Genomic DNA, 15,094 nt, shown 5'->3' on the forward strand with positions numbered 1-15,094 from the left:
CAGTCACCCACATCGCTGGCCCCAAAGGCCGGCCCTATCCTATGGGCATCCACAACTGTCCAAATCTGCATATTTTCCTGTGTGTGACCAGCCACAGGTGGGAGTTCTGCTGTCCAAAGAGACAGAACCCGGCGGTAACATGGGACGAGAGGGGGAACATGTGGAATCAAAGGTTAGCGTGTTACACAAGCACCCCTGGTGAGTATGAGCAGCACTGGTACAAGCAGCCAAGTGGGCATATTCCCAGTGATACACAAACGTTGGTGGCTGAACGCCGACATAACGTTGTAGCATAGACACGGCCTCAGTAGCCATCTCTGGGGTCGTACAGGAAGTTTCCAGGCAGGACAAGCAGCCTTGGAGCTTCTGCACAGACACCGAGAGCTGAGCTGGTCAGAGCTCAGGGGGAAAGGTTACAAACATGGGAGCTAGAGACAGCCCTGGGGGCTTGGTGGCTGATCCATGCGGGACCAAGAGCTGTGTCTGCTGTGACGGCTGCATCCCAGTTCCTGAACCACCTGGGTAACAGGCTCCTGAATCCCCATCTCACTGAACAGCGAGGAGATGGGTGTCTGTTAGTCTTGAGACCCGTTTAACCCCCAAAGAGATGACCTAGATTCCTGGGGCTCTGTCTGCTGGTAGTTCAGGGAGAGGCGCACTGTCTCTGGTAGGAGCGGCAGCCAAGGCAGACTCAGGGAGTGACATGCCCCTCCCAGGGAGCGCAGGAAAGGGGAGAAGCCATTTCTTGAGTCAGTCTGGAGCCAGCCAAGGCAAGGGCAGGACTGGCTGTGTGGATCTGGTGAGTCCGAGGCTTGCAGGCAGGGTTCCCCCTGAGAAGTGGCCTCTAGGGACCTGACAATAAGATCCCTCAGCTTAGGGTTACCATACGTCCGGATTTTCACGGACATGTCCTTCTTTTGGGGGCTCAAATCCCCGTCCGGGGGGAAATCCCCAAAAGCCGGGCATGTCCGGGAAAATCGGGAGGTCAGCCGGGCCGGCGGGGAGCCGGGGGAGCCGGGTCAGCCGGGCCCGCGGGGAGCCGGTCAGCCGGGGAGCCGGGTCAGCCGGGCCCGCGGGGAGCCGGGTCAGCCGGGCCGGCGGGGAGCCGGGTCAGCCGGGCCCGCGGGGAGCCGGGCCGGCGGGGAGCCGGGTCAGCCGGGCCCGCGGGGTGCCGGGCCGGCGGGGAGCCGGGCCCGCGGGGAGCCGGTCAGCCGGGCCCGCGGGGAGCCGGTCAGCCAGGCCGGCGGGGAGCTGGGTCAGCCGGGAGCCGGGTCAGCCGGGCCGGCGGGGAGCCGGGTCAGCTGGGCCGGCGGGGAGCCGGGCCCGCGGGGAGCCGGTCAGCCGGGCCCGCGGGGAGCCGGTCAGCCAGGCCGGCGGGGAGCTGGGTCAGCCGGGAGCCGGGTCAGCCGGGCCGGCGGGGAGCCGGGTCAGCTGGGCCGGCGGGGAGCCGGGCCCGCGGGGAGCCGGTCAGCCGGGCCGGCGGGGAGCCGGGCCGGCGGGGAGCCGGGTCAGCCGGGCCCGCGGGGAGCCGGTCAGCCGGGCCGGCGGGGAGCCGGGTCAGCCGGGCCGGCGGGGAGCCGGGCCGGCGGGGAGCTGGGCCCGCGGGGAGCCGGTCAGCCGGGCCGGCGGGGAGCCGGGCCGGCGGGGAGCCGGGTCAGCCGGGCCCGCAGGGAGCCGGGCCCGCGGGGAGCCAGTCAACCGGGCCGGCGGGGAGCCGGGCCCGCGGGGCCGGGAGCCGGGGGGTGCGCCGGGCCGCCGGGGGCCGGCAGTGCTGGGCGGGCCGGGGGTGGTCGGCCGGGGCCGGCACCCCAGGGCCCGAGCCGACCCAGGCTGGAAATGCCCGGGGGCCAGCCTGGGCCGCGCCTCCTCCCCCCACACCCCCCTTACCTGCTTCAGGCTTCCCGAGAATCAAATATTCGCGGGAAGCAGGGGAGGGGGCGGAGACTTTGGGGAGGGGGCGGGGTTGGGCGGGGCTGGGGGCGGGGCCGGGGGCCGTGGAGTGTCCTCCATTTGGAGGCACAAAATATGGTAACCCTACCTCAGCTGGGCTTTTCCTTCCCAGTTTGTAGTGTTTTGCTGGGAAACTTCCCCAGCCAGGCTGAGTTTGCCCTCCAGCCCCCTAGGGAGACCAGTCCCCACATGGCTGCTAGTCCAGGGCTGCTGCCTGCTGGGAGTGTGTCTGGATGCTGGGCTAGCAGACAACAGTTTGGATGTTAGTGTAGTTGTGTAACCTGCACCTTGAGCCCGGCACCCTTTTGTGGGGAGGGAAAATCCTGGGACCGACGCAGCCTGACTCCTGCCTGAGGAGGATCCCGGCCAGCAGAGCTCAGCCCCTCTGCAGTGACCGAGGGGTCCAGAGTCAGCTCTGAACCTGAGGATCATTCATGGAGTTTGTGAGTGCACCATCTTTTAGTTACTCAGTCAGGGAAATTGTTTTGGGGACCCCCTGAACTGTGACCTCAAGCCAGGGAGTGAACGTTTGGGGGATTTATAACCTGCTGCCTATTAAACCTGTGGAGGGACTTACCACCTCCTCCCACTTGTGAGTCCTTTGGGCTGTACTGAACCCAATCAGCCACACTGCTAAACCACTGCAGAGAAGAGATCGTGGTCATCGGTCATCAAGGGCCCCAACAAAGTACAGTACCGACAGGATGCTGATCTTACATTTGCTACCTCAAGTCATGTGACTGGGGAATGTCACGGGTATTATCAGCCTTGGGACCGGTGACCCTAAGAGTAGTGTTTTACCCTGTTATGTTATATTTGTCTGCTGTTTAATATAATTATTGTGTTGACTACATTGTAAGTGTTTCTGTTGCAAAATTGTCACCTTTAAATCTGTTCCTGAATGGCCAGAGAGGTTGAAGTGTTCTCCTACTGGTTTTTGAATGTTATGATTCCTGATATCAGATTTGTGTCCATTTATTCCTTTGCGCAGAGACTGTCTGGTTTGGCCAATGTACATGGCAGAGGGGCATTGCTGGCACATGATGTCATATATCACATTGGTATAGATGTGCAGGTGAATGAGCCCCTCATGGTGTGGCTGATCTGGTTAGGTCTTGTGATGGTGTCGCTGGTGTAGATATGTGGGCAGAGTTGGCATCGAGGTTTGTTGCATTGATTGGTTCCTGAGTAAGAGTTGTTATGGTGCGGTGTGTGGTTGATGGTGAGAATATGCTTAAGGAGCGAAGGGAGCAACAGGGAAAGGACAGAAGAAGTTGACCACTAGGCATCCTGCTTAGAACCATGGGACAGATGCAGCCAGCCAAGTAAATTTGTTGGTCTCTAAGGTGCCACAAGTACTCCTGTTATTTTTACCATGTTATGTTTGATTTGTCTCCTGCTTAATATAATTACTGTGTTGACTACATTGTATGTGTTTGTGTTATTTCTTGGGAGTCTCCAAGGATCTGGCAAGTAAGTGGGGGTTACCCTGTGGTTAGAATTTTCCTCCCAAGCTGCCCTGGTGACCGTGCCAGAAAGGAGCGAGGGGGGTGGAGGCACCGCTAAATACATTCATAGGGAAACTAAAGAAGATACACCCAGCTGAGTGGGTGGCGGGATCCAGAAGAACCCAGGCCTGTCCATCAAAACCTGTAAGCCAACTGGCAATGAAGAAGATAACTGGGTGTAGAGGGGGCGCTACATGGGAAGTGCTGCTGGCCAGATGGATCTTTGGAATGGTGTTTGCTGAGGAGATTCTGAGGTGCTGGGCAGGGATGGAGATGCCGCCATTCTCCTCAGGCCGTGGAGAGTCCAGAGGTCACACACATATATTCTGCCTCCACCTCCCCCAGCCCATTGCATCTCTGTGCCCTGCTGCAGCATCGCCACTGGTCCAGCATGGCCTGACTCCTGGCAGCGGCTTCCCCTTCACCTGCCAGGTGGGTGGTTTCAGGGGCGGGCTGGCCCTTTTAGGGGATTTGGGCTCAGCCCCATCAGTGTACAGTTATCACCCCCCCCCCCCCCCAAAGGTGGTGGGTTTGGGACACTGGCTGGATCAGACACACGTGACGGTAGGGGCAGGGCTGTTTGTAAAATGGAGCCTGCTGTATCACAGAGGGGAGACAGGATTCTCAGAATGACATAGGGGGCTCGTGAGTGAGGCCCAGAGCCTTGCAAGCGGCTGGTAGAGCTCCCTCGCTCAGGGAAAGCTGGTGCCTGGTGCCCTGATAGAAGGGTAAAGGGCAGAAAGAGACCTGTGGAGGATCCAGAGGGGATCCAGGGAGCACCTTCCCCCACCCCAGCTAGAGGGAAAGGCCTGGCTGGAGCTACCTGAGTGAGGGCCAGGAGCCAACCCTTAAGGCCTGGTCGTCAGTGCAGAAGAGGGATGTTAACTCATAGAATCATAGAAAAATTGAGTCAGAAGGGGCCACAAGGGTCATCTAGTCTAATCCCTGCCAAGATGCCAGGTTTGCTGTGTATAAAGACAGTCGGCTAGCCTTTGAAACCTTCCAGTGAAGGAGTTCCACGACACCCCTAGGCATCTGTTCCATTGTCCTACTGTTCTTACACTGAGGAAGTTTGTCCTGAGATTTAATCTCAATCTGCTGTGCTGTAGTTTGACCCCATCGTCTCTCGTCCTGCTCTCTCTGGCAAAAGAGAACAACTTTTCTCCGTCTTTTTTATGCCAATCTTTCAAGTGTTTGAAGACTGCTGTCATGTCCCCCGTTAGTCTCTTCTTTTCCAAACCAAACATACCCAGTTCCTTCAATCTCTGGTCAGACGCCTTCCAAAGCATTCCATCCCTCTGCCCATCTGTGTCCACCTCTGGATACTTTCCCATTGCTCTACATCCTTTCTATACATTGGTGACCAAAATTGGACACAGTACTCCAGCTGAGGCCTACCCAGCGCCGAAGAGAGCAGTACTGTCATCTCCTGTGACTTGCAAGTTATGCCTCTGTTAATGCAACCTAAAATTGCTTTTGTTTTTTCTGAAAAAGCATCACATTGCTGACTCATGTTGAGGTTGGGATCCACCACAACTCCCAGATCCTTCTCGGCAGTGCTGCTGCCAAGCCAGTTTCCCCCCATTCTGTATTTGTGCGTTTGGTTGTTCTTCCCTATGTGTAGCACCTTACATTTGTCTTTGTTGAATTTCATGTTGTTGTCTATAGCCCAGTTCTCCAATTTAGCAAGATCCCTCTGAAATTTAGCTTTATCCTCCAAAGTGTTGCAACCCTCCTCTCCTAGCCTTGTGTCATCTGCAAACTTGATCAGTTTGCTTTCCATACCTGCACCCAGTGTACGGGGAGATTTTGGCAAACCAGTAAAGTGCCTGAAACCACTAAGGCTTATTTCTAAAAAAAAAACAAGTCAGCAGGGGAGGGGGTTTGGGGGCCACAGAAAGGGCAGCTGGACCCGTGTCCTTCCTGATAAAAATAGTGTTCAAGTTGCTGATATATGCATTTTAGAGGAGCAGGAATGTGTCTGACAGGGTCTCAAGACTGCAAACCCTGGGGAAAACCCACACCTGGTTAATCAATAATCAGAAGGAGAGACCAGTCCCAAAGAGTCCCACTGCCTCAAACTTTTCCTTTTATTTATAATACAATGACATGTCCCTTAAAGAAAACTTGTTAAGCAAGCAGTTTGAATGGTCCAGCAAGAGGCTTCCTTTACTCACTATGAGAAGTACCTTAAGTTGCAGCTGGTCCCTTTGAAATGAATGAGGCTGCCTGTGGGGGAAGGTATAACCCAGTGTGGATTAGCATGGCAGAACCCAGCCCTACTACATCGGGAGGTTTTTGTAAGCTAGCTTCCATCCTCAGCCAAAGTGAGAAACAACATTTTCAGTGGAGGAAAGGGGGGTTTCCTGTTAAAACCAAGTTCTGCCCCAGCCTAGTGTTAACCTCAAGAGAACATGCATTCGGGCTCTCTTTGTACTTGTTAGAGGAAAGGGCAGAAAGAAATATATGTGGGGTAAGGAAAGAGACTCCTATACTTCCTGTTTCCTTAGATTCGACCCTCCCTATCTAGCATCTGTCATCTGGTAGGGTTGATCTTCCCATAAAAAGTCCTTCCCACATGAATAACGAGGAGTCAGTCCTGATAAGTTGAAAGACAAATGAAGTGTATTGCGGGATTGGTGTACAATAAATGGGACAAAGAAAAGGAGGGAATAAACAGTAAAATTATGTAAGACAGTGATTTTCCCCAAATAAACCCTATAAACAGGTAAGTAAACCCCTTAATAGAAACCTCCTTCTATAGATCAAGCATCGATTGTTGCCTGGGACCTCAATCCTCCGGCTAGTTGAAAGCCATTAGAGAGGAGCTCCAGGGAGTCCCTTGATGTTCCTCTGGGTCTGTAGAAGAGCAGATGGTCTGTCGGGGGACAGCAGCTGAAGGTGAATGATGGTAAGTGGGATGTGGCTGTCTGTCCTTCTCTTCTCCTTGCAGGTGATGACAAAGTAGAAGCAGAGCTGTGGAAGGAAAATCCGAGCCCCCTCTACCACTAGGATGGGGAGGTGAGTGCAAGTCAGACCCTCACTGTCACTCACATGGACAGCAGCTGAGCAGTGCTTGGGGCAGATTTATATAATCTGGCCCAGGAAACCCTGTAGAAGGAGCAGAAAAGCCCTTCTGGGAAACCCTGTGGAAAAGGCGGTAAAAACCAGTTCTATCTAGAAGTTGTTTACCACTCCTGAGGAGAAATAAAAGGCGGGAAAACTGTGATCAGCTGGATGACATGGGCACAAAGGCCATTTTGCAAATCAATATGGGATCCTGAAATTATACCAAACATACAAAATGGACATTACCTAACAGTCCCCTCCTTGTAGGAGTTATAGCGATAAGCATAACTACTACAAACATATAAAACAGATACTTAAACTAACAATCCCAAGGCATTAATATCAAATTGTACCCTGGGTGTCCTCTTACCGTTTCCTTTTTTATACATACAGAAACCAATAATTAACATAATCAGATAGAGTCATAATCAGTTGTAACAAGTATTTTATTCCATTTACTGATTGTAAAAGACAAAAGAAAACACTTTGTGACTGCATGACGCTCAGAGATAGCCTATCTGCAGAACATCCCACCCCTTAACTTTTCCTCCTTTATCTGTTGGTTTGAAGATTTCATCTGAAATGCTATTTGGGTCCTCGGCCTCTGTCACTTTCTCCACCAATTCTGCCCCTAGAGCTAAATGTTCCTGGGTTAAACAGAGGCACTGCAGTGCATATCCCAATGTGATGATGATATTTAACACACTCTCGAGACACAAACTACTGCTAATGTCTTTAATTTTACAGTTTACATCTAAAGACCAGTACACGCAGTCGTGATGCCTTTGACTGGGGGCATCTATGCTGCACGCAGGACAATCTTCATTTTGTTTCTCTCTCAGGCAGTGCTTGATGATTCTGTGCACAGCCGCTCGCACAATTGCATGCATCACGGTTTTACGGTTATGAACTCGCACCGGCTTAATACCGAATTTCTCCCTCAACATTAGATAGTACAGGCCTATAGAATAAGCATCCGCCGCTGTTTCGGCATTCTGTTGAGCATCTGGTTCTGGGTCTGGGCCAAAACAGATCAGGCCCAATCCGCTGGACCCTTCGCAGCTCTCGGTGTCCAGAACCGCCAAGTCCTCTGAGGAACCATCGTTCAGCTGCTCAAAAATGTACAGGAAGAAATACGGGTAAGGCATTTTTGTACTTTTTCATAACATGCTTTAAAACCTCTTACATGGTGTGTCAAGAGACCCCTTCCACATACGCTTTTAAACACAACAAACAACAACAAACACAATATGTCTCTGTGCAGGCGTGATCCAAAAGGCTCTAGCCAACCGAGCACCGGTGACTGGGTCCTGCCAAACCATCCCTTGAACATTCTTACATACAACGTACCTGTGCCTCGTCTCCGGACAGCCCTTTGTTTGATTCGTTAGGGTTCTCCTGGCTGGGGTCCAGAGTCTCAAAGAAATCTTGGCCCGGCGGTCTGGCCTCGTGTTTCTCCACCGCGTCGTTCTTGTGGGTACAGGCGTTGTTCACTATCCCTGTCTCCCCGCTCCTGTGACCCGTCTCAAACACTCTTCGGGTCCCATAGATACGTCTCTTCAGAGAGGCTTGACTGCCAGTGTTGGCCAGGGCCTTCGAGGTGCAGCCATCTTTAATCATCAGACCTGTTTACATAGAAGCTCCTCCTTATCTTATCTTATCTCTGATCTACTGGCTCACAAAGGCTGTTTTTGCTAATGGGCTTTGCGGAATAAGCACGCTGCTTCAAACTGTCCTAACTAAAAAATGACCAATGTTAGTCTAAAACATATGGGAAAACTTTTGTATCACTATAAATTACTTTCATAAACAGGTTCTCTGTGTTTTTAACCCTGGGATGTTTCTGCATGCACACTTCTTATTGAAATGCATATGCAAAAGTGCTAAATGAAGAAACGTGTCTTCAGATAGGCTTCTCTTTTAAAGTGTTTATTCCTTTACAAAACTTAATATAACTTTCACCTTTATTTGTTAAAAAAAGTGGGGGAAGAAGGAATCGTCTTCTCTCTGATCCACTGACTCTCAGATGCTGTTTTTGCTAACAGTGGCTTTGCTGAAAAAGCACGTGTCACGGACTGTGGGGGAGACAGGGCCCTGCACCCCCCACTTCCTGCGATTCACCGTGACTCTCAGCCAATCAATAAAACAGAAGGTTTATTAGACGACAGGAAAACAGTCCAAAACAGAGTGTGTAGGTACAGAAAACAGGACCCTTCAGTCAGGTGCTAAATAAAGGGATGTCTCTTCATATAGGCTTGTCTTTTAAAGTGTTTATCCCTTTACAAGACTTAATATAACTTTCACCTTTATTTGTTAAAAAAAGTGGGGGAAGAAGCAATCTTCCTCTCTCTGATCCACTGGCTCACAGACGCTGTTTTTGCTGCTGCTTCAAATTGTCCTCACTAAAAGCAAAGGGAAAAGCTTTAAAAAACTTTTTGTTAATAAGGGTTTGTGGGTTTAACCCTGGGGTGTTTCTGCATGCTCATTTTTTATTAAAACACATGCAAAAGTGCTAAATAAAGGGCTGTCTCTTCATATAGGCTTGTCCTTTCAAGTGATTATTCCTTTACAAAACTTAATATAATGTTTACTTGCTTTTGTTAAAAAGTGGGGAAGAAGCAGCCTTCTTATCGCTGATCCACTGACTCACCAGATGGTATTTTTGCTAACAGCCACTTTGTTGCAGCTTCAAATTGTCCTCACTAAAAAATGACCAATGTTAGTCTAAAACATAATGGAAAACTTTTAAAAATTGTTTGTTACTAAGGGCCTATGGTTTTAACCTTTATTAAAGTCCCTATATAAGAGGACAACATGGTGGGAAAGATGCTTGAGGTCTGCTTTTTTAGATAAGAATAAGGCAGTTAAAGGGGGTGGGAGAGGGAGATGGCTCCTTTTTAAAAATCTTGGGACTGTAGGATTGGTTCAGGAAAATGTAATCTATGACCCAGCTGTGGAACAGCCTCTGATTGGTCCGATCCAAAGGTGGAGATAAGTATCCTGAGGGGCTGTGAACCTGGGAAGTTGCCTCTTTCCCCAGGAACAGCCGCAAGGGTAAGATCTCTCTCTCTCTCTCTCTCTCTCTGACTCAACCACGTGCTATCTTTGCCCTTTGCAAAGGGGCTTTCCCCCCCTTTTCTTGCCCCGTTCTCTCTTTTAACCAAACTTTATATGTTTCTCTTTTATTTAAGACTTTTTAAATGCTCTTTTTTTAACCTACCCTTATATTTAATACACCTTTTACATTTATCTCAAATATTTTTATTCTTTAATAACATACCAAACTAGTCCTTTAAAAACATCTCTCCTTCTCCTACTCACCAAAAATTTCTTTTCTTTAATAACTTGCCTCTCTTCTTTCAAACAAACCCTTTAAAAAGAAAAATCTTTATTCTTCTTTAAGTTCTCTTTCTATTCTTTAATAATATGTCAAACTACACCTTTAAAATAATCTCTTCTTACTAAACCTAAGCAAACAATCTTTCTTTGCTTTTTCCCCCTCTAACCCTTACCAAATCTTTCAGATCTCCCACTCTATTCTTTCAACCTTTTTCTCTAAACAATCAACCAAATGTTTCAAAGCACAGACACGCAACATTCCCCCATCCAAACAAAAAATAATCAAACTTTTTTTTTCAAAATGGCCAACAGCACCAAACCTTGACACCAACAGAAACGAGAACAGAGGGCAGGACATAAGCCCTAAATGGAGCATGGAAACCTGTCAAAAATATATGGTGATGAATACTATCGAGGTATATACTATTCATATCCCAGCCTGTCCATGGGCCTGCTTACAAATCCACCTGAAAGACAGAGTGCAGTTGGCATCATTCCACAAATTCAAGTTGCTTGAGCGGGTCTCAACACAGTCTTCTCTGCCTTCTGTCCCCTGATGCCAGTTGTCTGGCTGATTCTCCTCCAAGAACCTACAGATCAGAGTGTTAATGGCTCAGAGAAGAACCACAACCAATTCCAGAGCTCAGTTCTGCTCTACAGACTCTGTTGTTGGTACGGGACCAAGACACCCAGCACTGACACATTGCAGCGATCCACCCCCCGGCCACCCTTCAGAGTTCTCTACAGCACTTGTGGCCCTGGTAACGAAGGGCTTCTGATGGCAGATGGTAGCAACTGCCCTGTGCCTGACAGGCCAGCAAAGAACCCAAGTCAGTCTGTGGCCCCAAATGCTGACAGCAGCAACTCCGATCTCAGTGCCCAGAATCAAAGCACGTGGCACAGCACGTCCCAAGCACCCCCGAGATGGGAATGCAGGAACGGGAAGAGAGGGCAGCGGGGGTCAGTCATTAACTTCTCATGGCCCTGCTTATGGGCCTCGTCCACAGCCCACTGAGGTCACTGCACCTACTGCAGCTGGCTCCGGCCATGCCCCCGGCCCCACAGCCTCCCCTTTCTCAGCCTGACAGAGGGGAGAGCGCAGTGCAATCCCAAGGAGAGCGTGAACCTGCCGCTCACTCCAGACTCACCTGGCTGTACTGAGTTGACTTGGGGCCAGATCCTCAGCTGGTGTAAATCCCTGTGGCTCATTCAAGTCAATGCCGAGTTACCCCAGGGGAGGCTCTGGCCCTGGGTCTCATTCGGCACTGAACACACGCTCCGTGTTTAGGTTCCTGCTCTCAGCAAAGGGGCATTAGCAGTAATTCCTGAGTGAATTCATTGCTGTTGTGGCAGTGCCCGGAGGCGTCCTTCAGGATCGGGTCCGCTGTACTGGGTGCTGCATAGACACAAGGGGCCGTACAGACGCTGCCCGAAGGAGCTTGTGACCAAACGTGTAATAAATAATCACTTCTCTCAAGCTTTACTCACCCCCTTTTTGCGTCTGCTCTGTATTCTGTGCCATCCACCCAGCGCCAGCTGCCTTCTGTCCCCCGGTCGGTGAGTCCAATCCAGTGACCTTCTCCCTTGGTCTCCTTGGAGAGAAACTCCTGCACAACACAGTTTGCAGCATGTCCAGGTCACCCAAGAGAGGCTGCAGGATGCAGCCACAGCTGCCTGGGCTGAACAGATTTTGCGGGAGAGGAAAGGGCGTCTGGTGGTGTGAGCTGGGCACTGGGCAGCGGGAGACATGGTGTCCTGCCCCCAACGCTGACAGTGACTAGCTGGGAGACCCTGAGGGAGTCCTGGAGCATCTCTGTGTCTGTGTCTGCATCTGTATCTGCCTGGGGCTAACAGCAGCGACCTGTCTCAGAACACTCCCCCCACAGCCCCTCAGAGCTGGGCTGCGGCAGTGACTGACGGGCACCTCAGAGTTCACACCAGCGCCCTGCCCTTGGAGGAGGAAAAGCTCGGAGCAGAGAACTGGGTGCAAAGTCTAGCCCTGCCAGAGGGTGGGATTGGAACTAGGGAAAATCAGAAATGAGTCTGACCCCAAATCCCCCTCTCCCAGCACCCCAGACTCCGGGAAGTCCAGATCCTGGCACTGTTCCTTTGTCCATCTCTGCTTTTAAACTGATAGGTGAATTCCCCAAGTCAGGTTCCAAGGCTTGGCATCCTCTCCAATGGTTTCCAACCTCAGCTGAGGCACACAGAACCACTCAGCCTCATCCCACGACTTCCTTTCTTGTGAAAAAGGAATAGAGGTTCCCACCATAAAACGTCCAGCCTCTGGGGAGCTTTGTCAGCACGTCACCTAGGAGCAGAGACTGAGGTGAGATGCCCGGGCTAAAGTCACAGGGACACACGCAGGGAGCTCAGGGTTTCTAGTGCTGCATTTCCCCTGCCCTTCAGCTGCCCCAAGCTCAGGGAACTTCTGAATCCTGATTCTCCAGCATCACAATAAGTAACTTTTGTGGCCACATGATGGATCCCAAAGAGCGCTGCAGAAAGCAGACACCATGTAAGTAATAGCAAGGAAATGCATTAGATTATCTTTTTTTTAGCTTGTGAATTTTCCCTATGCTAAGAGGGAGGTTTATTCCCGGTTTTTTTTGTAACTTTGAACTTGAGCCTAGAGGGGAATCCTCTGTGTTTTAAATCTTTTTATTACCCTGTAAAAAGTTCCTTCCATCCTGATTTTTGCAGGTGTGATTTCTTTTACTTTTAAAAAAATAAAATTCTTCTTTTAAGAACCTGCTTGATTTTAGTGTCTTAAAAACTAAAGGGGTTGGCCTGTGCTGACTTTGTTAACCTATTGATTGGTATATAATTCTCACGCCCTCCCAGGAAAGGGGGTGTAGAGGCTGTGACAGAGCAGGGAGCGGGGCGGATCTGACCTGGGAATGTTGCAGGGGGGTTACACTGGGGATGGGGGACTTCCCTTGAAGGAAGCTACCTGAGCTGTAACCTGAGCCAGGAGGGGGGTTGGGAGAAGTGACACCTTCTGGCCAGGAGACTGGACAAAGGAGACGAGGAGCTGGGGGGAGGGGGAAGACAGCTGCTGGAGGGGGTTTTGTTTTCAGTTTTGTGCTGGGTGGTGCAACGCAGGGAACCCCAAGGCTGGCGTCTAAGCTCCCTGCCCCCCAGAAGAACTTGACTGAGGGGTCCTGGCTGTACCTACAAGCCCTGTTTTAGACTGCGTTTCTACTGACCCATAAACCTTTCATTTTACTGGCTGGCTGAGAGTCACGGTGAATCCCAGGAAGAGGGGTGCAGGGCCCTGACTTCCACCTACTCAGTGACAACTGGAGGTAGAGGTGGGATTCGAACCCACGCTCCTGAAGAGACTGGAGCCTTGGGGTTCCCATATAAGGACAAGGAAAGGAATTTGTGCTTTGGGGAAGGGTTTAACCTAAGCTGGTGGAATATAAGCTGAGGGGGTCTTTCATGCGGGTCCCCACATCTGTACCTCAGAGTTCAGAGTGGGGAGGGAACCCTGACAGCAACCTTTCAAGTGTTTGAAGATTGCTGTCATATTCCCCCTTAATCTTCTCTTTTCCTAACCAAACATACCCATTTCCCGCAGTCGTTGCTCTGATGCCTTGCATTGGGATTGGAGACGTGGATAGAGAGCTACAGCAAGACCAAGAAGAATAGAGGACATAGGGCTAAGAAAAGGGATGCGATTTGGAAGAGAAATAAGATGAGGAAAAGGAATGGGCCACGTTATCTGCATATAAATCAAAGGGATTGTGCTGTCTAGCTGTCACCAAACATCTGCAGAATCCAAAACAGGTTTTTGGCCCTATATGCTAATCTTTCCCCGAATGTGTATGGCAGGTCCCCACAAAGACTTTTTCTAACTGTTCTAGGGACCTCACTAGATGCTCTTTATTAAATATCATATCCCCATCCGTGGTATCACCTGGAGAAATGTCCTTGTCTGTCATAATGCATCATCAAGATGCTCAGATAAAATCTGGGAATATCCATATGAAATCCCCTAATCATGATGACATGGTGATGAACTTTATTTCTACTTACCATGAGTTTAACTACAATATTTCCATGAAAGAGTATATTAAATCTAAATGTTGTCCAGTAGAAGATGTTAATATTCCATTTGCTATGTTATGTTCTAATACATTGACATTGAATATTTCCCTGAACCATTCTGGAGATTGGACATTTGAAGCTCATTTCGAACTTAGGGTTGGGAAAGAGATACAAGTAATGCCATCACCGTCTAGGTACCAAGTAGGACCATTCGTGGTAAAGAGGGATATAACTAGAAGTCTAATGATAAAGCTGCAATACTCTATAAAACAATTAATCATGCCAACTCAATTATCTATTGCCACACTGTACGCCCCTTCTGCTCGTTAGATCTCTCCACTAATCCTCGGGTGGAGAGCGTGGCTAAAGGAAGTGTTGCCTCCAACTTCTTCAGTAATCAAGAGGAAGAAGCGAGATTTGGGAGCAACCTTATTAGGCAGAATGGGAGCTGGTTTGGGGGTACTTAATGCTGTGGATCAGCAATACTTGGCTAAGTGTACAGGAGAATTGGGCCATGATGCAGCCCCCCTCCCAGAACCCCTCACTCCGGCATTCCAAAGCCTGGCATCTATAACATTTGACATAGTGAATATTCTTCCACGCTGGCTCGAGATGCAGCAGCAAGACCATTTCCAAATATTGGGTGCTCTGAGTGTGTTGCAATCAAATCTCTCAGAAGCTCTTCATGCATCGAAGTTCAGCAGTGGTTAATTAGTGTGGCAAAGTCACTTGTACGAGATGATTTAAATCAACAGCTGCCAAGAGTTAAAGAAAATAATTTATGAACATGCTAGTGACTTCGAAAAGTTATATCACTAATAGTGGCGATTGCTCACATTTACTTATTTCCCCAAAATGACACTCTCATGGCTTTGATTTTAACTTTGAAATCTGCTAAGGAGGAGAAAATACATCCATCAATATCTTTAGGCATGTATTCCAAGTCCTTACTTGTGCCTATCGAAGGACATAAATGGGTGCATATAAATAAGGAAAATAAGTACACTCCCATTAACCTACAGGCCTGTGTTAACCAATTAGATCTGGGATACACTTGTACCACGCAAGTGTGGGACGAGGATGAAACACGTTTAAGTCCTGAAGAAGATACCTGCTTATATGAGGTTTTTCATTGTTCTGTCAGCCGTGCCTCTGCTGGGGTACAAGTAGATCAA

At 49.9% G+C, this 15,094-nt stretch overlaps 2 protein-coding genes across 2 annotated transcripts in view; one reads left to right on the forward strand and one right to left on the reverse strand.

Annotated features, from left to right (window-relative positions):
• Positions 1 to 15,094, forward strand: part of LOC112061285 (C-type lectin domain family 4 member F-like) — a 269,396-nt gene that overhangs the window by 28,163 nt on the left and 226,139 nt on the right. The window lies entirely within an intron of this gene.
• LOC135984152 (uncharacterized) lies at positions 6,091 to 8,184 on the reverse strand. The gene is made up of 2 exons (XM_065598541.1): positions 7,878 to 8,184; positions 6,091 to 7,636 (listed from the first exon to the last, which is right to left on the reverse strand). The coding sequence occupies exons 1-2, from the start codon at positions 8,145 to 8,147 to the stop codon at positions 7,031 to 7,033; spliced, it is 876 nt and encodes a 291-aa protein (XP_065454613.1). The 5' UTR covers positions 8,148 to 8,184; the 3' UTR covers positions 6,091 to 7,030.

The sequence above is a fragment of the Chrysemys picta genome, chromosome 5 (assembly GCF_011386835.1).
Source record: "Chrysemys picta bellii isolate R12L10 chromosome 5, ASM1138683v2, whole genome shotgun sequence".
NCBI classification, from domain to species: Eukaryota; Metazoa; Chordata; order Testudines; family Emydidae; genus Chrysemys; species Chrysemys picta.